General features: G+C 44.0%; 1 protein-coding gene across 13 annotated transcripts in view; it reads left to right on the top strand.

The window, feature by feature from the left end:
• Nucleotides 1-1,714: 1,714 nt before the first annotated feature.
• WNK1 (WNK lysine deficient protein kinase 1) overlaps nucleotides 1,715-20,801 on the top strand; it is a 96,394-nt gene continuing 77,307 nt past the window's right edge. For 12 of the 13 annotated variants that reach the window (XM_058853008.1, XM_058853006.1, XM_058853010.1 and 9 more), the window contains exon 1: nucleotides 1,715-2,637. In XM_058853008.1, the coding sequence (XP_058708991.1) occupies nucleotides 1,864-2,637 (774 nt within the window). In that variant the 5' untranslated portion in view covers nucleotides 1,715-1,863. The remainder of the gene's footprint in view (nucleotides 2,638-20,801) is intronic. The other variant, XM_058853009.1, reaches the window with a different exon arrangement.

Genomic DNA, 20,801 nt, shown 5'->3' with positions numbered 1-20,801 from the left:
AGCTCAGGTTCAGCAGATAACACTCGTGTTAAAGGTGGGGGCTGCAAATTCTCTTTCTTTTGAACAATTTACAGAGCAGGTAACTGCATTTCAGATTGCTTGGCCACTTAGTGCCAAATGGCCTAAATGGAGGAAAAACCCAAACCCCTACTTGTTCATACAGTACTCTGCTACACGGACTCTTTGCTGTCCATGATTTTAAAGAACTTTAGAGGCTGCTGGAAAACATGAGCTCATTGTTAGCTAGAGCTTCATCACCAGGGGAAGTGGAGAGGCAGCACTGACCTCTTCCATCTGCTGACAGCGACAGGAGCCGAGGGATGGCCCGGAGCTGGGCCAGGGCAGGTTTGGGGTATCAGGAAAAGGTTTTTCCCCCAGAGGGTGTTTTGGGAACAGCTCCCCAGGGCAGCGGGCACAGCCCCAGCCTGCCAGCGCTCCCGGGGTGTTGGGACTCTGGGGATGGTGCTGTGCAGGGCCGGGCGCTGGGATCGGTGGTTCTGGGGGTCCCTTCCAACTCGCGATATCCTGTGAAATGTATTTAACTACTTATAGACAATATCTGAATAAATAGGTACATTCAAAATATTTGACTTGTGGGTGTAACGCAGGACTTGAAACGAGCAGTGCAAGCAGCCCCGGTGCCTTTTGACCCGCAGGGCGGGTGGAGGAAGGGGCGGCCGCGCAGGACGAGCTTCCCCACACCACATGAGCCGCCCGACCCCGGGCGCACCTCCTTCGTGCATCCTCCTTCGTGCATCCTCCTTCGTCGCTCCCTTCCCTCCCCTATTTCCTTCCCCGCTCTCTAGCTCCCTTTCTCCCATCCTGGGGGAATCCATGGGCGGCTCCCCCGCTGCGGCGCGGCCGCTGCAAACTACAGCTCCCATAGTGCCCCGCGCGAGGCGGGCGCGGCCACCTCCCCTCAACGGCGGGGGGAGGGGACGACGCGCGGCCCGGGCTCGGGCGGGGCGTGGCCGGCGGCGCGGCCGCTCCTCCCCCCGCGGACCGTGTGTCGGTTGGGGCTCCCGCCGTCGCCATTTAGCGCCGAGGCGTCGCCGGGCGGCCGCGCTCGGTCCTGCCCGCCGGGCGCCACCCGGACTCAGCTCGGCGGCGGCCCCGGGGAGCGGCGGCCCGGGGGAGCGGCGGCTGTGGGCCGCGGGCAGCGGGAGCAGTAGCAGGAGAAGAAGAAGAGGGAGGAGGAGGAGGAGGGTTTCCGGCTCCGCGCGAGGCGGCCGCGGCTGTTGGAGAGAGCGCGGCCCGGCCGCGCGGGCGGTGGCTGCGCCTGCCGGGCGGTGGAGAGGCCGCGGCCGCCATGGGCGACCCGGTGAGGCGGGGCTGAGCCCCCGGGACCCCTTTCCCTGCCCTGGGCCTGCCCGGGCCTCTGCCGCTCGGAGCGAGTGACTGAGCGCGGCGGCTTTCTTGGCGTGCGGGCCTGCGCCCCGCTCCCTCCTCGCGTCCCGGCCCCTTTCCCTCCCCTCCCCGCACCCGGGCCGGCCCCGCTCGCTCTCCATCGCCGGCACTAACTGCGGCCGGCGAGGCACCGGCGTCTCCCCGCTCGGGGGCCTCCCCGGTGCTCGGGCTTTCCCTTCCCTCGCCGTCCCCCACTCCGACCCGGCGCCCCGCGTCCGCTCCCGGTGCTCCATGTCGGCCCCGCTGCCCGGCTCCCCGCTGCAGGATGGATGCAGACGCTGACCGGGGATCCACCCCGCCGGCCCAACCTCCCAGCTCCGCCGCGAGGAGCCCTTGGGACCCTCCTCTGTTGCAGCTGCAACGGCAGCCGCGGCCGGGCGCGCTCCCCGCTCAGTGACCGGCCCTTGTCTCGCCTCCCGCCGCCGCCCCGCCGCAGCCGCGCTCCCCCGGGGCACCATGTCGGGGGGCACCACCGGCAGCGGCCCCCCGAGCCCCCGCTTCCTGGTGCCGCCGCCGCCGCCGCCCAAGAACGGCTCCAGCTCGGACAGCTCCGTCGGAGACAGGCTGGGAGCCGCCGAGCACGGAGCCTCCGGCGCCGGTGGAGCGGGCGGCGGGCCGGGGAGCGGAGGCCGCAGCGAGGAGTACCGGCGCCGCCGCCACACCATGGACAAGGACAGCCGAGGGGCGGCAGCCACCGAGCACCGCTTCTTCCGCCGGAGCGTGATCTGCGACTCCAACGCCACGGCCTTGGAGCTGCCCAGCTTGCAGCCCGCAGCGCCCTCGGCCCCTGTCTCGGGAGGCAGCGCGGCTCCCTCGGTGTTCCCTCCCGAGGGGACCGGCCGGGCCCCGTACGCCCCTGCGGCCGCCACCGAGGCCGACTCGCGGCCGCCGCCTCCCGCCCCGCTCCCGTTGGAAGGACCGGCTGCCGAGGAGCCCCCGGCCGCCAAGGATGCCGCCCCGCTGCTGCCCAAGGAGGAGGAGGAGGGGGATGAGGCAGCTGCGCTACCCCCTACCAGCGCCGCCGGCAGCCTGTCAGCTGCCAGCCGGGAATTTGAGGAGCGGAGGACGCAGCAGGAAGACATCGAAGAGCTTGAGACCAAGGCGGTGGGCATCTCCCCGGATGGCCGCTTCCTGAAGTTTGACATCGAGATTGGAAGAGGCTCTTTCAAAACTGTCTATAAAGGACTGGATACTGAAACCACTGTGGAAGTTGCCTGGTGCGAGCTACAGGTAAAATAAGTAAAAAATGTGAATTATCACAGCGCAGTCACTCTCCCAGGTGCTAGTCATTGTGCTCGAAGGGGGTAAAACCTATCAGCTCGAGGTCTACTTAATTCGGAAGGAACTGCAGACCTTACCTGAGGCAGTCCTTTGGAAGAAAGCTGCATCCTTTCCAGAGAGTCAGTTTGCCTTTTAATTATTTTAATTACTGCGTTCTCTGAAGTGTCTTTTAGCTTTATCATCACAAAATGTGCTACAGTTCTGTTTCGTATAGCGTCTTGCATTTTATGCCTCCAAAAGGTAGCTTGGAGGATTGTAAAATCACTTCGGTGCAGCTTCAGGGAGGGTGAGGGAGACGTGTAAGTGAATGTTGACTTGACTTTAACTACCCTTAATTTTTCAGAATTTTTTTTAGGTGCTTTTCTTAGGAAAAAATGTGAAAACGATAATTTCACGGACATTTCATAGGTAGTGGCATAGGATTCTTGTGGGATAGATAACTGTAGAATACACACAAGTCATGTAGTGTATCACACCATTTAGTTTTGCAAAGCTGTATTTTTCATTCCAACTTCCAGGGTTCATGCTTGTTAACAGGGACAAGGAAAGAAAGAAACGATCTTCTTTCTGAAGCTTTAGAAAACGCCCTAAAGTTTAGCCTTTCTAGATGACTGGTGGATTAAACTGGGCTAAGAGGCTGCTCTTTGATCGAGTTTCTAGAGCGAGTAGAGTCAGAGCTGTGTAGGAGCCCAGTCCGAGGATGGCAAGAACACCCTTAGTGTTCCCTGCGAGTCAGAGCTTGTGTAACAGACGCAGGTTGCTGTGCAACAACCTGAAAAGAAGTGGGAAGAGCTTGGAGTACCAGGAACAAATACCTGGTGTTCTGGTTTGTTTTCAAAGCCTCAGAGTTAAGGTAAAAGGTTTAGTGTTTGTTTTTTAGTGTTGGGTTTTGGTGCAGTTTGTAGAAGGGCTCATGTAGTATGTCTTTATTATTGTTTGTGTTCCCATCCAATTTAGGGCAGATAAAAGAGCACTGGGTGAAAATCCCAAAACTCTTTGTAGGGTTTTTAAGCAGTCAGTGGCTCGCTCACAAATGATTGATTGCAGTAACTGCACCAGAACTTTCTCAAAAGCACTTATATATTTGTTCCAGTCAAGCTGAGGGAATTTATTAAAAGATTTCTTAATTTATATTCATGTTTGCTTTTGGATGGTTGCTCAAGCATTCTGCCAGTATCTTGGTTTGTTATGTTATTGCCGTTACTCTGTGCTTGCTAACTGTGGAAGAAAGCTTCCACTTTTCTTTGTCACCCTTCTGCATGCCCTGCTCCTCCTAGCTAGCTGCATACTTGCTGTGGTGGTCTGTTTCAGCATTGATTTTAAATTAAAAGTGAAATGATCAAGTGCTGGGCTCTGCTGAAGGTTTACTCGTGCAATTTGAACTGTGAGGAGATTAATAACCCATCAAAATTATACGACTTTTATTTGAAATTTTAATCTTTTCAATTTTCGAGCTCTGTGACTTTAATCTCTGTGTTTTAATCTTTACACTTACTGATCAGAAGCTAACCTCAGCTTGGCGTCAGTTGCTTTTCACTAATGTTGTCTCTTGAAGTGTCTTAATCTTCATCAGTACCATGTGGACAAACCGTGTGAAGAATCACTACCTTTGAAGGAATTTACTGAAGAAGCTCATTTTTAAAGGGCATGTTGCTGGCCCTTCACTTGATTGGTGAATTGAATGAGTAGTATTGGAATAGACAAGTTGCAAAAAGCATGAATGGAAGTGTTTGCAAGGGGGAAATGCTTGATGTATTGCTCAGAGGGGAACTGCATTGCAGAAGTGCCTTGTGGGTTAAGTTCAGTCTGATTCCAAAGGCTGTGTTCTTCCTCTCAGGAGACAATACAAAGTGATGAGTTTAAGACGGGAATGTTCATTTTATAGCTTTTAAAAGTATTTGCTGAAGGAGCTAGACTCTACAGCTAGTAGAATATTTTAAGTCCTGTTTTATTGTTTGTGACTAGGAAGAGAAGGAGGAACTTGCTATTTATTGGGATGGTGGGTATATCCCCTTATATAGGAAAATGCAATTGTTGATGGGTTGGTATTTGTTATGCATGATTTGTATCAAAATGAAATCTGCATTCACAAAGATGAACTGAAACTCAGATGTTACTGGTTTTTTAGGATGCCATGGGTTGAGGACTGGTGAACCTTCAAAGCATAATTACTTTATTAGGGAAACATTAATGATTTCTTTTCCATGCTGTGTTACAGTAACCATAACTAACTGATGGTTGCTTTTAATTATCTTGAAATAATGTTCCTCAACAATAGCAGTTTTTCTTTATATTCCTGCGTAGGCATCTGAGGTGTCCCACCTCCCCAGAGTCTTCTAAATAGCACTGCTGAAGATTTTGTGTTGGTGTCTGGCAGAATGACTTAAATTCTGAATAATGCAACTATGTTTTTTTTTTTTTTTTGCATGTGCTCTATAGCAATGAAGATCAAAACCTGAGACTATGACTATGCTTCCTTTCAAAGGAAGTTTAGATGCTGTTTATGAAATATGAAATGCAGCTTGTGTTCCCAAGTTAGTGAAACTGTGGAGGATATTGCTCATGTCCTCAAGCTCTTGAATTGCCTTGTAATTGAACTGTCCCTTCTGCTTGATAAATTGAACTGTGGAGGAAGTAGAAGGGGGAAGAGCTGAAGTTGACTGGGTGGCCTACTGGTGTTCTTAGTATCTCCAGCAAGCTGAGGTCCTGGCCAAGACTCTTCATTTTTCTGGATCTGTGGAAGATGAATCAATTTTGTTGAATGTAACAAAAACCCAACAGAGGTGTGACTGTTGGACTATCCTAGTTCACCTTGTGACCTGTCCATATGAAGCAAATTGTAGCTGAACTTATTTTAAAATACTGTGTGCAGGTGTTTAAATGTGAAATACCTGCCCTGCTGTGAAGAGCTCAGCAGCTATTGCTTCATGCCTGTGCTCAGCTTCAGTTGCTGCAAGGAAATTGTTAGGGTAGTGTTGGCCTTCAAATGCTTTTATTCCCTTTGTATGTATTCATCTCAGCTCTAGTTATTCTGAGTCAAGTGTGCCTCCTACTGTTGTCATTAGCACATCTCATAAATTGACTAAAATAGTCGTTAGGGTTGCTAATTAAAGGGCTTTTAAGTAGGTGGACATTGACAAAAGTGTTCTTTTTAAGTTACGTTTGAGCAGTGAGTTTGTCACCTCTGTCCAGTTCAGGTGACGTTGTGGCTGAGATGTGATGCCTTCCCCTGGTGCTCTGAGTTTGCAAAGTAATACTCATATGCCAGAAGCAGCAAGTCACACAGTTGGCTGCAAAAGCCAAATCTGAGTGCTGTTGTGTCATCCCTCTGAGCCCCTGTGAGTGGTTTTAAATCAAGACTGTAATTTAACTGCTGATTTACTGAGCAGTACAGATTGGTGCAGTCACTTGCTGGACTGCAAAATCTTCTGTCTAGAGTTATTACTCTGGGTTATTCAAATTAGTAACTTTTCAAATAGGAACGTGCTTGATGATGTGGAGGTAAATGGGGCTCTTTTGAACTGTGTATTTGTCAGGCATCTGAAGACTTCCCTCTTTTATCTGGGCTCTGGTGTGTTCTCTTAAAGAAACACCATCTATGAACTGGTTCTGTGAAGGTGTTTGCAGTGGTTGAAAACACGTTCTGGTGTGAGCTGTGTCCCTCCTGTCCCTCGTGTTCTCTGACTGAGGGGTGGCTGGGCAGTCAGCACCTGGTTCATGAGTTCACCTTGCTGATACATGGCTTTGCCATTCCTGCTCTGCCTTCAGTGTGGTGTCAGGTTATTCTGCTCAACACGTGAGCTGCTCAAGGATTGAGAAGGAACCAGAGGGCTCCCCCTGAGCAGCACAGTCTCCAGGGGTAAGAAACGAGTTGGACAGGTGAAGGTGGTGCATGGAGTTTGTTGTACTCATTACTGCTTTGAGGGAAAGCTTGACTGTGAATTTGGTTACCTTCAGTTATAAATCATTGAGTAATAAATTGGTGCAGTTCTCTAGCAGATGTCTAACTACAAACCAAGTGTAGTGTACAAACACTCCAGCTTACAAATGGATTTTTCTTACATAGGAAATAGCAATGAAAAATCAGCTGGGACCAAGCATAATGCCAGAACTGGATGTGAACCATGAGATTCTATAGTGCACTCTGGTGAAAATGATAATGCAGCTGACACTTTGTAGCAGGAAACAGCGAGGCACTAAATAATATTTCCATCTGTCAGAATTTTTCTGAGTCTAACAATGTTAACTTGAAACTCACAGTGCAGGAAGTAGCTTGGATGTGATGTATAGCTTTGCTTTTAGTGACACTTCAGATTTAACGATGCCTTTTTTTATCTCGTGGTCTTAAAGCTATATTTAATGGTGGTTTTTAGGTCAGCAGACAACAATGGAATGCAGTTTCTGTACTCTGGAGTATAGACTCAACTGCAGACTTACCATGATAAATATCAGCTTGCTGAAGTCAATGTATAATTCTTAAAATTCTCCATTCTTTCTGGACTGGCAGAGCTGAGAATGTTTCAGAAGTTGCGCATTCGAGTCTGACAACCAAAAAAGGTCTTGTATCACATAACTGTGGCATCCTGTAGTCTTTTTTTTTTTTTTCCCTTTTTAAAAAGCTGGTTGCATATTGCTCACTAGGAGTCCTGACTGCAAAGATGCACAATCATGTAGCTACATTAAAGCAAAATGGAAAACCAGATCTAGACCTTTCTGCAGTGAGAGGAAGCTCAGGAGTGTGAACCTGGAATTCATCTGTCAAGCACTGTTGGAAAACAATTACATTCTGTTAGCTCTGGAGAAATAGTCAATATCCTGGAACAAATACACATTCTTTGAAAGCTCTGACTGTGGTTTAATTCTGATTATTTAAAAATACATTTTCTGAGACTTTAACTGGAAGATCAAGGCCAAGTCTAATGTAGCATGCTGACTCCCATGCCTACCCTGTAGCTCCCATCAGTGTTTATAATGTTTTACTAGTTGGTGAGAGTAGTTATGTGGCTGCAGCAGCAGTGTGCCTCCTGTTTGGGACTGCTTCTGGGACAGCTGTGTCATTGTCACAAATGTAGATTAATCAAGGTATGTGACAATCTGCCAACATCATGCTGTCCTTATTATATCTTCTGTTTTCAGCTCTGAAAATTGCAAAATGCTGAAAGTAAAAGCTGTAAAACTGTAAGTGTACAACGGGCTTATGGCACTTTCAGGATGCTGGATTTCCAAGTGTGTGTGTGCAGGGAACTTGAAATTTTGTGCAGTAAAGTCTAAATTTTTGCTGGCTTTCTATGTCATAGGGCAGAACAAATTACTGGTACTTACTGCCTTCAGATGTCTGATGTGAAAGCTTCTCCTTTAGCTAAAGATGAAAACCCAGCCATATTCTTGAGTGTTTGTGCTGTAATTGATACAATTGACAACTTGATAAATGACATGGGAAAGGAGCCAGACTAATTACCTGCAGAAGTATAAACACTGGTCAGGCTCCCTCAGACTCCACAAAGGTGACCCTGAAAGAGAGAAGGGAGCTTTTGAAGTACATTCTGGAGCTGCAGCTGTTAGGAGACCTCTACTTAGGAAAATAATCTTACCTCAAAGGGATATCACTTTTGGAGATGGCTGTGGTTCAATTTGTAACCGGCTGCTTGTGAGGCAATAAATATAATCGGATAAGTACGTTCTGAAAATGCAGCATTTCTGATGGAAATAAACAGGCTCTTATTTGTCAGTTTTGTGTGGGTTTGAGAGGTGAAGAATTAAATCTCTTAAATGAGATTTGTTTTGGGCTGTTGTGGTTTAAAACACTTAGCTTCATAACAAAACTTTAGAGGGCTGAGGAAAAGTACCAGGTCTATAGTCTTACTTTGTAAGGGAAAAAAACCCCACCTGATAAAAGCTCCCTGGAGACATCCTGTATAGAGAGTCCTTTGAGAGCAGAGTAATAAATAAAACAAGCAGTAATAGATCTGTGGTAGTCTCCATGGATGCAGTGCACGGTACAGTGCCGTTTTCAATCCCTTTTGGTTAGCAACATCCCTCTGGGCCACATGTTCTTTTTGTTATTTTGTCTTTGTTGGCTTTGTTTCATGCAGCAGCTTGTTAAACATCCCAGCTCTGACTGACACCCAGGTTCTCCATGCTGCATGTGACAAAGCTGGTGCCAAGCAGTGGCAGTCTTGATGCTTCCTGTCATGCATTTCCTGTAAAGATTATCAACCTTTTCTTGAGATTACTATTTGCTTCTTTCAAATTGTGGTTGAGTTGAAATAAAAGTTAAGTGTTTTCCTGTTCAGTTTGTCAGTCTACATGATGGGTGTAACATTTAAGTTATAAGAAAGGTAATAAATATCATGTAAATTTGCAGTGCTCCTGCAGCTTGGCATAGGACTTTCTCTTGACTTAGCATGTGTTTGTGGGTTTGGTTGTTGGTGGTGTTAATTTTTAATAGCAGATGGTAGGAAGTTACTGGTTTTGACTCTTAAAACTTCAAATAATGATACTGTGGTTTTAACTAGATCATGATGTATGTACACCACACTTGGAGAAACGCTCTTCCAGTACACTTGGAACAGTTTGTATTCTAAACAGCAGGATTTGTCGTGCTGAAAATTGATTTCTTGGAGTAGTTGAAGGCTTTTATCTAACATGAACCATCTGCATATCTTCTAAAATCTGTTATTTAAATTCTTGTCCAAATGAACAAGACTCAGTTTTTATCCTGGCTTCATACATATTTTTGTGGAAGCAGCTTACATTCCCTGGACTGTCTTGTAGGTACTTTTGAGAATCATTGAACCTTAAACAGCTTTAGAATGCTTTTGGCCAAGATACTACAGATATCCTTGTTTCTACTCGATTTCCAGTTTCCTCAGTATATTTACAAATTGTCACACCAACACTTGTCAATGTATGGTTCTGGTTGCCCTCATTCCCTTTGTGAGAGCTGGGGGGAGCAGAGAGGTGACGAGGATTGAATTTGTGCCTCACTTGAGGACACGTTTGAGAGAGGGAGCTGTGCATCCTGTGTTGTCTTGTGGGTACATCCTGCACAGCACCCCTTAACTCTGTGCCACAGATGATAAACTTCGTGTTAATGATGGTTTGTGCTACAATCTCCTCTTCACCCAAAAGGAGATCCATGCAGCAAGTTCATCACAGGTGATGGCAAGTACTCTTATCTCAAAAGTCAGAATAAAGTAATGGGTGGAACGCAGTGACCAAAACTCAGATTCTGTTCTTAGGCATACTTCTGAACTTCATCCCACCTGTCATTTTCACCTGGTGATGGCTGGTATATTGCAAATATGCAGATTATTCTGAAGTGCTTCAAGATTTGCTTGGGGAGTTCCAAGCAGCACTTCCTTACTTTGCCTGGCTCACAAATAATTTACCATTCTCACAGGTGATTCTTTTGCAAAGGAAATGGATATAAAAGCCTGATAAAAATTGGACTGGTAGTGTTATGTTGTTATATCATAGCCTTCCAGAAGCTATGTGAGTATTAATATGTATCTAAAGCAGTAAGCAGTTTTTACAAGGGTAGCTTATTCTAAATCACACAAGCTGCTCCATTTGAGTTTGTGATTTTAGGTCTGAGAATCTTTGGGAATGCTGCCTATACACTTAGAAATCCTTTAGAAAGGATGTTGTATAGTTGATGGCCTTGTAACTAAAACATCTGTGAGCTTTCAAAGTGATGTGTCAATGACACCAGAATAGATGTGTTTAAATGTAGGTGGTGCCATTTCTTCTTCATGATGTGTGTGCCCCAGAACATGGTTCTGAAGTCACCTGGTTCATCTGTTGGGAATCTGGGTGAGCAGCGTTTCTCTGGAGTCTGTTCTCAGGACAGGATCACTGTGGTGCACTTGAAGTCTCCTCATTTTGTGGGTGGTTAGCAGGACTGCTCAGATGTTACCAGAGAGATTGGAGAAAAGAGGAAGCTTTGGGGACTGTGCTAGCATGCACATCACAAGCTGTGTTTGGAGCCATGGCCCAGAGTGGTTCCGATGCTGTTGCCTTTGTTAAAGAAGCACTCAGCCACAGAACCTTCCCGGCGGCTCTGTGTGGAGCTGCTCTGCTCCTGCTATAGGAACACAGCAGCCAGTGTGGGAAATAAGCTTTGTTCCACCTCTGCTATGAGCTAGGAGTTGTATTGTTTCCATGGGGCTGCTCTGGGTGACCCCTTTCAGTGCATGTCTCAGCCATGTCTGCTTTCGCTGCATCAGATGAAGATAGAGGGTTCTGATAGCGCCTTTGGGGCTGGGGCAGAAAGGTGCAGATGGAAAAACCCAACTACGCACTTGTGAGTTCAGTGCTTAGCAGAGTTTGAAAACAGTAGGAATACCAGTGTCTTTGTATGTAACTGGGGCAAATCTGAAACAGCTTGGCTGAGCTAAGTGGAAGATAGGACAAAGCTGATACCAACAGCCATGTGCATTTTGTCTGGTTTTGGCCAGTTAATGTGGTCTTGTGATAGTTTAAAACTACCCAGTTGATGGGGTTACCCAGCTTTCCTTGGACATTTTTCTCTCTTAGGGTAACCTGTGACTTGCTTCTCCTCTGCTCATTGGTGGTGGCAAGGTTGTGACCCCAGCCTGAATGTATTTTGACTGCTTCTGTCCCTAATATTCTGATAGACTAACGACATGCAAACAATAACCCCCAAATATTCCTATTAAAAGCTTTAGCAATCCAGGCTGATAATATCTTAAGGATCTGCAAATCTATGTGAGCTTATGTAATATGCATCTGTTAATGGCAATTTCTGAACCATTAGCAGGTTTTGCTTAAATGTTACAAAATGTTACCATGTCTGTTTTCAAATCTGCCTCTTTTAAATGAGACTTTTATTCTCACAAATGTTTTCCAACATATATAACTATTTTTGGTTTGTCTTGATCATTATTCAGCTGCTTATGGTATGCTTTCATTTGGGAAATGTAGGTTATCCATGTGAAAATGTAAGATATAAAGTTAATGTTCTTTCTAATAGCTAATTTGAGCTCAGTCTACAAGTCCTCCTTAAATTAGAAATGTCATTATGAGGCTAAACTTGAGTTAGAGAGTTCTTGAAGCAGTTCATTTGGATAAATATCCTACTGTAAGAAATAGTGTCTGAGAAGTTATTTTTTTTCCCTTTTTTTAGAATATTGTTCCCTCTGGATGTAGACAAGTAGAGATTGACAGTATGTAGAATGGCCTTTGAGGGCAGGCTTTTTGTTTGCATTTATCATGATTTGGGGCTTAGTCAGTTGTTTGGTTTGCCAGGAAGAATATGCTGAAAGGGGAGAGAAAACAGAACTGTCTGATACAAAAATAAGACTTGAAGTTTAGTTTTAGAATTTTTTTTTTCTTCCTGTGGCTTTCTCTACTTCCTTTATGTGCAGCTTGAGCTTCTTTCTGCAGACTCAAAAGCAGAAATGTATTTTAGGTTATTTGTGCCAGGAGGGTTGGTGGTGAATTACACTGGGTGTTTGAATTTGAAATGTTTTGCCTCTTGATGGCAACTGTGAGTCAGTTAGGTGATGGTATGATTTCTTTTGCTGATCTTTTTCTACAAGGCTGAACATACCTGAAAGGTTCAGTATTTACCCTCAGGAACCAAATCAAGAAAATGAAGAGCCTCAAGGTTGCTGCTGAAGACTTGAGTGCAGTAGCACCCTAGAGTATTGTGTGTGTTCTATACCTGAAGATCTGTCACAAATTGTCTTTAACACTCAGGTTTCCTTCCAGCATTTCAGTGTGACTGAATGTGACTAATGGTATGATAACACTTCAGAGAGGAAAAATAGCCAGCTGCCTTGATTTTTACTTTAGGACTTTGGTTAAAAAAAAAAAGTGGTGTTCTTCCTGCCGTCCAGTATGGAAACTTATTTCTAAAAGTTGGGTGAGTCACAGAAAACCTAGCAGAATTAAAGTTTGATTTGTGTTGGAAAGCCTAAAAACTGGTTTTATTGTTGACTTTAGTGTTTTTTTCCCAACAAACTTTGAGAGTTAAAAAGCATTTACAAGACAAAGGTGAGGAACAATAAAAAACTTTGTTTCTTAGGGTGTACATGACATTTCATTAGGACCAGGCTGGTTTAAAACTATCAATTGATTCTGAGAGTTCCTGTTGCTGTGAATGGTTAGTTGATGAAAGTATCATTTTAATACTTGTGCTGAAGTTTGTGGGTTTCTTGCCTGCTGTTTGCCAAAGTGCTTCCCTTTTATCATCTTAGATTAGTGATCTCTTATTGAGTGAGCTCCTTCTGGGGATATGCATCAGTTTGTGTTTTCTCTACAGATTAAATATGTGTGTAACTTTCACAAACAGGTAAAATCATATCATGGATGCATTCATGCTTTGAGCTGCATAAGCCCAGCAGCCTGTAAGGTTGAGCATTTTGTTCCTATTTGTTATGGGTTTTTTGGCATTTTGTAGTAGATTGTGAAATGTGCATATTTTGTCTTTGAAAAACTGTGAGCTCATAATTTAAGTATTTGAAAGAAATGTTTTGGTGCTGGAGAGCCATCTATCCCAAACCAGCATCTGTGGCCTAGTTAGTGGGTAGATGACTAAGTGCTCCAGAAGGTTTTCTGGGTCAGTTTCTAAAATTCGTAGCTGAATTGGTTTGAAGTGTGGAGTTGAACAAGAGTGAGAAAAACTTTATAGTCTTGTGCTCCAAATGTAGAGATTTTGGGAAAATTCCCAGCATACCCAAGCTATAAATGGTTTCTGCCTGATAAACCTGTACTGTAACAATCCATTATTTGTTGGCCTCTGGGAGAAGGCACCCTTAAATTCTAACCTGTGAGTGATAGGGTTATGGATTGCAAATGGGTGATAAACTGGAATACAGGAGAACTAACACTATTGCAAACAGTGATTATGTCAAGTGGTGAAGCAGAGAAATGGTTCAGTTTTGTGAAGAAAGCTTAAGTAGCTTTAGATTAGGTTGGGCTAACCAAAGGAAGTGAGCCAGGATCAGCTGTGCTAAAGCAGCTGGCTGTACTTCCAACATCAGCAAAATAACTCCTAAAATTCTTCTGTGGAGGGCTCTGGTATTTACTATTACTGCAGATTGCTGGTTTGTGTTCTGAATTGTTCAGCTCAAGGTTTGTTTGCTGCACTTCTGCAGTGGTTTGACCTCTGCCAGAAAACAGTTGTGGCTTCTAATGTGGCAGCTTATAAGATAATACCGAATTTCTGAAGTATGATGGTGATGTGCGATTGTGCTGTTGTAGCATGTCCAAAACCGTGTATTGCTCAACTTCTGGTCTTGATCACTTTTTGCAACAAACCGCATGGTTTGGGTAAGTGTAAGGTTTGAAATAAAGAGCTGATAGCTAGCAGGTAATGACGCAAGTGATAAGCCTTAACTGAGTCGGTGTGGATGACTGCAGTTAAAAAGCAGCAGGCTGTGAATGTAGCAATGTTTTAACTATAATTTGTCACTTAAGGGGGGGATGAAATCTGAGGAAGTTGGCATTGGAATTTAGAATGGAAAGAATGAGTTGGTTGATGATGTGGAGAACTATTTTCCACTTTCCCTTTGACTTCTGTCCTTATCTTCTCCGGCAGTAATATTCAGGGAAATGGTATCTTTTGTTTCTCTTGTTCCTGTGTGGGAATAGTAATTGTTCTTGCTTCTTACCTGTTCAGGAAATATCCTCATTCCTCCCCCCTCCAACAAAACAGTGTATCAGTCATTGCCAATGTCATTTTTTGCTTTATTTTCTAACCTTGGCCTTCCTGAATCCTCCTGTGGTCCCAGTATAAGCCATCTGGCAAAACAAGGATTTTCTTTTCTCCCTCTGTCCCCTCTTGCACTCTGGACTGAAGCAGATTTTGTTATCTGTGTTCAGTTACCCTATGTAAAAGAAGAATGAGTGTGTTTAAAACCTGCATCTAAGCTTTGACTCCTGGAACTGCCTCATCCAAACTTAGATTTTCCAGCTGGTAAGTCAATCTTATCCATGGAAATGTGCTTACTGTTCTCTTGGGAATTTGCTTTATACTCTTGCCTTCTCCCTTCCCCCTTCTCAAGCCAAATTTCTTTCCAGGAAGGGAAAAAAATCCATGGACTAGATTGAGCTTCAGCTGAATAGGGTGTCTTATTTCAGCTACACTTTCTGCAGCTACTCAAATGACCAAAACATAAGTGACAGCTGAGTTGTCTGTTTGTCATGGGTCAAGGGCAGTCCAGCTCAGCAGTTTCCCTTTCCTCTTCCCTGAGTTTGGTTTGGAAGCAGGAGTGATTTGCTGTTTTATATAGTCATCCTCTTGTCATAAAGACCAGATGGAAATACATCAGTTGTTTCATGTATAAATATTCAGTCCAACAGCTGTGAGTTTATCAGGAGTCACTGGGATCACAAGTTGGTGACCAAATTGTTTGTTTAGAGGGCCATGAGCATTACTCTAGCTCAAAATAAAGCTGTGCCATGAAAATGTTAGAAATAGTCCAAGACCAAATTAAAGAAGAAAAAATGAACAATTTAAATGCAAAATCCTTTTTTTTTTAAGATGAAGTTATAATTTTTTTCTAGAGTATTACAGAAGTCTTCCTAGGCTGATGAAAACATTTTGTCTGCTGATCCTGCATTCTACTGACACTGTTTTTAAAGTAGCTAAAGGATTACTCTGAATTTTAAGTCTCCTTTCCTTTGCTAGTTTTACTAGGTAAGAACATTTACCCAGAATATCACCCCCGGTCTTTTGGCCAGCTGATAATCCTCAGCCTGTGTTTCAATACGTATTTCTGGCAAAAAAGCTGAGGTACCTGTGTGATTCTGGCTAGCAATGAATTGAGTGTAATGAAAGTTGTAATAAATCTGCTTGACACAGATTATTAAGGGGGTTAACTTGATTTTGCAGGTTGCAGAGGGTTTTTTGTGCAAATAAGGCTATTTGTTCCAATAATATTGAGAGAGGGAGGGGTGGGGAAGGCTGCCAATGGCCATTGGCTGTTTGGTTACAAAATGTCATGCGCTGCATGGGCTGCTGAGCATAATGTGAAACAAAGTGCCATAAAAAAAATGTTGAGTGCTAAGTCCATGACTGAAAAAACACTTTAATGGGAGAATGGGCATGGTCATTAACTTAAAATAGTTTCTGTGCAGAGACCTATTGTAAAGCAAGATTGTAGTTCTTGACTAATGAAGACTGCAGTGCATAGGACTGAAACTGAATTAGGAAGGAAACAAAAATTTGCAGTAAGTAAAGACTATTAAAAACCGTAAACAAACAGAGAAATTGACCACGATCTACTGAAACCACCTGTTTCTCAAACCTTGAGTGGAATGGTGCGTGTTGCTCTGAAAAGCCTTCTTGTTCAAAGGGGCAGCTAAGACATTTTTCACGTCTATGCTTTTAGACAACAGCAGTAAATGCAGTTGACCCCACTGCTAGCTCCTAGTCTCTGCAGGGCTTCAAGAAATAACCCCCTGAAACAACCCACCAAAAAAACCAAAAAGAAAACCCCAAAACATTGTCAGGTTGTGTTGCTGCATAGATCTCACAGTACGCTGTGTTTCAGGAGCAGTTTCCAACTTGAGTTCACCCATGTGGCCACTCTAAAATAAATGATTGCAGCTCCACAGGTTTGGGGAGTTTGGTGGGAGTGAGGGAGGCTGAGGCTGTGCTGGAGTCTTACAGTGAGGATTTTGTGGCCTTTGAAGCACAAGCCTTCTTCAGTGGAAAACTCCACTGTGTTTGCATCCATGCAGTTGGCCTAGATGCCAGGAATGAAGAATGTGCTTTCCTTTGACATATTGGTGGTGTTTATGGACATAGATTGACTTTTAAAAAAGTGTGGACCTTTGCCTCAAAATCATGAGGGACTTCAGTTTTCCCTGTTGTATGACTTTCTGTTAAATAACTTGTGTGGGATAGTTCATATTCTGATAAATGTTGGTGTTTTTTCAGCTGTTTATTGGCATGTGATCTCTTGCTTTGGTGGCAGCAAGCTGGGAAGTCTTTCATCTGGAACCTCATGTGATTGGTCATTTTGTGGTTTTGTGTCAGGTTTACAGTGAGAATCTGGAGTGTGTACTCTCAAAAGCAGCAAGTACAGCAGTTGGCCTGGCTGTGTTGTGTGGGTTTGGACAGTCTGTTGCACACACTGGGGTAGCAGCATATCTTGTGCCTTGAATGGTGACTTGTGTCAAGCAGAGACCAAGGGTCGTGGTGCTGTGCACTTTGGCATATCCTGGGACACATTCATCAAAGATAAGAGGGGTTGATTGTATTATTGGGGAAACAGAGCTGAATTAATTTCCCTTTTTATCAGTTTAGTTTCACTTTATTGTAGGCTTCTGTGGCTGTTGCATTGTTTGATTTTTAGTTCTTCCTGAATGCTGCTAGCAGAGGTTTGTATCCAGCCACATGCCCCACGTTAGCCCAGAGTATCCAATAGGACTGTGGCTGGTGATGGTATAACTTGGAGACTCCAAATAATCACACTTTGCTGTTTGTGGGGTTGGTTTGTTTGTTTTATCCTTTTCCTATTGAAATCCTTGTCAGGATTTTTTGTTTCCTCCTGTGTTCCTAGCAGTTCCTGCTGTAACAGCTTTGGAAAAAGAAAAAGGTTGACTGGATGAGGAATCTTGGTTTATCTGTTTTGTAACTCTATTTCTAATTCAGTGTCTGACTAGCACTAATGTGTAAGTTAACTATAGGGAACCAGCTAGGACTTCCATGACAGGTATTCCAGTTTCCCTGAAAAAAGGGATGCAGAATAAACTTAAGGACAGAAGGTGGTTTCCCAGTAGGCTTGAGAGGCACTGCAGCCACTTTCCATAGTTATTGCTGACTGGGGACAACATTAGGCTGCTGTTCCCTAGAGACTGTGGACTTCAAGTGTGGTTTGCTTTGATTGTGAGGGTTGAGGACATGTGTGTTGTCAAGTCTCCCACCTTGCTGTTTCCTCTTGTCTTCTCCTAGGGAGAATCACTTGTGGATCCAGTTTGGATGTTGCAGCTGTGGAGCTTTGGCTAGGAAACAACTTTTGGAGTTACTGAAGGGTAGCTCGAAGCAGAGAGCTTCACATGTTGTTTTTGGAGTGTTGGGCTTTAGAAAAGGCAAAGTGAGTGCATCAACAGCTTTCTGTTTGCACTCAGGAAGGATCTGCAAGTGAAGCAATAGTTGCTGTTAGATCTTTCCAGTAACTGGATTGTAAAAGTGTTGGAGGGGTGTGCTCTCACGCTGAGTAACTGGAAATCCAAGCATTGGATGCAGTGAGATGAAGCTGCCAAAGGGAAGTTGTGCTGGGGACTTCCTTGGGTGAAGTGATAGGAGATGACCCCTTGCTTACTTTTTCAGCCCCTCTGTGTGTTGCTGTCCAAAATCCTGCTACAGCAATTTAATATTTAAATGTTCAGTCTGAGCCTTAGTAATGATGCCTAAAATGTTGGTTAAAATTATTTATAAGCTCCATATGACTGAATTTCTTTGCATTACCACCCCTCAGGTGGCATAATGTGTCAGTTGATGCTCACCTTACTTCTTCTGAAAGTATGAAAATTAGCATATTTGTCTCATGTTCATACTGCAGTTTAGGTCTGTAATTTTACAAGCTGTCTTTGGAAGAAGTGGCTTAGTAATGTTCTATATTTACATAGTGGTCATCTGCTTTTAAATTCTTTATTGCTACACATGGGACTAATTCATTAGGCAGCAGCACTTCAGATGGAGTCCTGTCACAAGAGCCTGTTCCCAGTTGCCCAGCTGCTGTGTCCCTTAGCTACCTGGGCTGCAAATTTTCAAGCCAAGTGTCTGTCTTGAGTTTAATTGTATTAAGAAGCTTCAGCCAAGCTGTTACAGGTGCTTTAGAGAAGAACGCTTGCTTATTGTATCCACTGGCACCTTAATTTTTTACACTTGAGAGCTGGGAAACGGGGACCTAAAAGCAGTGTTGAGACAGGTGTGATGTCTCTGTGCTGAGGAAGTATCTCTAAGTAGAGTTTTCAGATCAAAAAACTTTAAAAGTGATATTTTTACTTGGAAATTACCTTTTTTTAAGCTCTGAAGACTTGCTCCATGTTCTAGCCTGTGAATAATGTGTGTCAGCATCTATATGATGCCATATGAAGCAGTTTGTTGTACTTACTCAAAGTGTGTTTGCTTTGTTTTACAAATGTGTAATTACCTTTTGTAGAGCATGTGCCAGTCAAACCCTCAGCATGGGAAATGCAGGGTACAAAGCCATGCAGTGTAATTCAGTTCACTTGTTCATGTTGCTACTGTTGAAGCTAGGAAATTTTAATATCCTCAGAAATGGCTTGCTTCATCATGTTGTAAGTTTCTCTGGAGAAATAGGAATTGAGGTTTTCAAGCAGAAAGTCTTTTGTGGAACAGCAGCTTCTCTGTTTGTACAAGCAGCAGACTTTGCAGCTGTTAATCTCCAGAGTCAGATATGGAGCAGCAGCTTTGGTACCAATATGTTGTAATTTGTCTGAAGGAAGCATCTGTGAAAATACACTGCTCAAATGACTTTAGGGTAGTAAATTCAGATCTTGAAAGGTGCATTTTGAATTATTTTAAAAGCAAATGCCCTAGTCAAAATGTCTGCTTTCCTGTGAGTTTTGAGGGGAAAAATGGTATAGAAAGAATGAAACATGTAACTTTGATTTTTACCAGATTTGGTGAAAGTCCTTTTTTATGTCCTTTTCAATCCTTTTTTGTTTAATGTATTCTAAAATGTAGAAGTTTGTATATTTATAGTTTGTTCTTTTAAATGCCTTTTGGATTTTTCACATCAAATCTGACTCTTGATGTTCAGGGTTTAAGTAAAACAGCTACCAGCAAGTGGTGTTGTTACACAGATGGCTCAGTTAGAGAAATGTTTGTGGTGTGTTATTTTTTCCCCTTTTTTATGATAGAAGCCATGATTGTACAGAAGGAGGGGAAGATAAAAATCCAAAGAAATGTATGTAAATGAAACAAAAAAATCTATTAACAATCTGAACATAGCTATAATCAGAGTAGTACTTGACGGCTTTTAGTCTTAGTGTTTAGTGTCTAAAACATTGGATGGGAATTCCTTTTTATTTAGCTCAGAGCCTGGTCTGTGCTGTGTCTAATGTTTGCCTTTCCTGTGAAGTGAAAACTTAAAATCATGTTCTGGAGGGAAGGAGTGGCAGGAGCTCAGGATAGGAAAAGGCATTTATCCCCTGGATTGCATGAGTATTGTTATCTTCAGTTTTAAAAATGAAATTCTGGCTAGAACTTTGATAATTGTGGTATGAAGCTACAATCTCTTCAATGGTTTTAGGATTTCACTGTGTACTTACAATACCATCCCAATCCACCGGCTGTCTTGGAAAAGCATCCTGTTTCCACAAGCCTGATCACTGCCAGTAGATCTCTGGTGAAATCCTTATTTAGACACAAGCATGGTTGAGATAAGAAGAGTTCATAGTGGCATAAATTTCAGTTTCCATCTCACATCCTCACATGTGTGACTAATTGTGAAATGGAGTCATTTGCACTGAGTCAGCAGTTCAGTGTGGTGGATGTGCTCAAGCTGTCTCGGTCTGGTCTGTACACAGAGCCAAACCAAACGCTTGTGGGAACCTCCAGAGAAGGTGCCTGAAGGATGGACCAGGTCTCTGAGAGAATGGGCTTTGAAATAGGAAATGACAGGAAAGATCTGCACAATTGGTGTGTGTTGGAGGTGTAGGAGAGATTAAAATAGCATCAAAACCCTCTCAGGCTCTGCAGCCAGAGCGCTCAGGGCAAGAGCAACTGAGGGGGGAACTGCACTTCTTTGTTTGCAGTGCAGTCTGGATTTTATTACTTGCACAGTGAAATCACAGGGGGAATGTCTGCTTCTGATGGACAGATATGTTGCAACTCATTCTGAAAATGCCTGTTCATAAATTTTTCAGCCTGCTAACAGCTTTGAAGATAGGACTGTAACTCTGAGGCTGTGATTCATCTATGCAGCTCCTGCCCATTGGATGGTCTGTTGGTTTTGTTCCTCTTTCACAATTCTAGGCTGTTAAATATCGAAGCTGGTGCAGTTCATTTTGAGTTTTAACACTTGCGGCTCTCTACTGTATTTGCTGGCTACTGAAGCCTCCTTCCAATAATTCTGAGGTGCTGCAACAGCAGCCAAGCTTACACT

The sequence above is a fragment of the Poecile atricapillus genome, chromosome 18 (genome assembly GCF_030490865.1).
Source record: "Poecile atricapillus isolate bPoeAtr1 chromosome 18, bPoeAtr1.hap1, whole genome shotgun sequence".
In the NCBI taxonomy this organism is placed as follows: domain Eukaryota; kingdom Metazoa; phylum Chordata; class Aves; order Passeriformes; family Paridae; genus Poecile; species Poecile atricapillus.
This window is presented reverse-complemented; position numbering and strand designations above follow the sequence as displayed.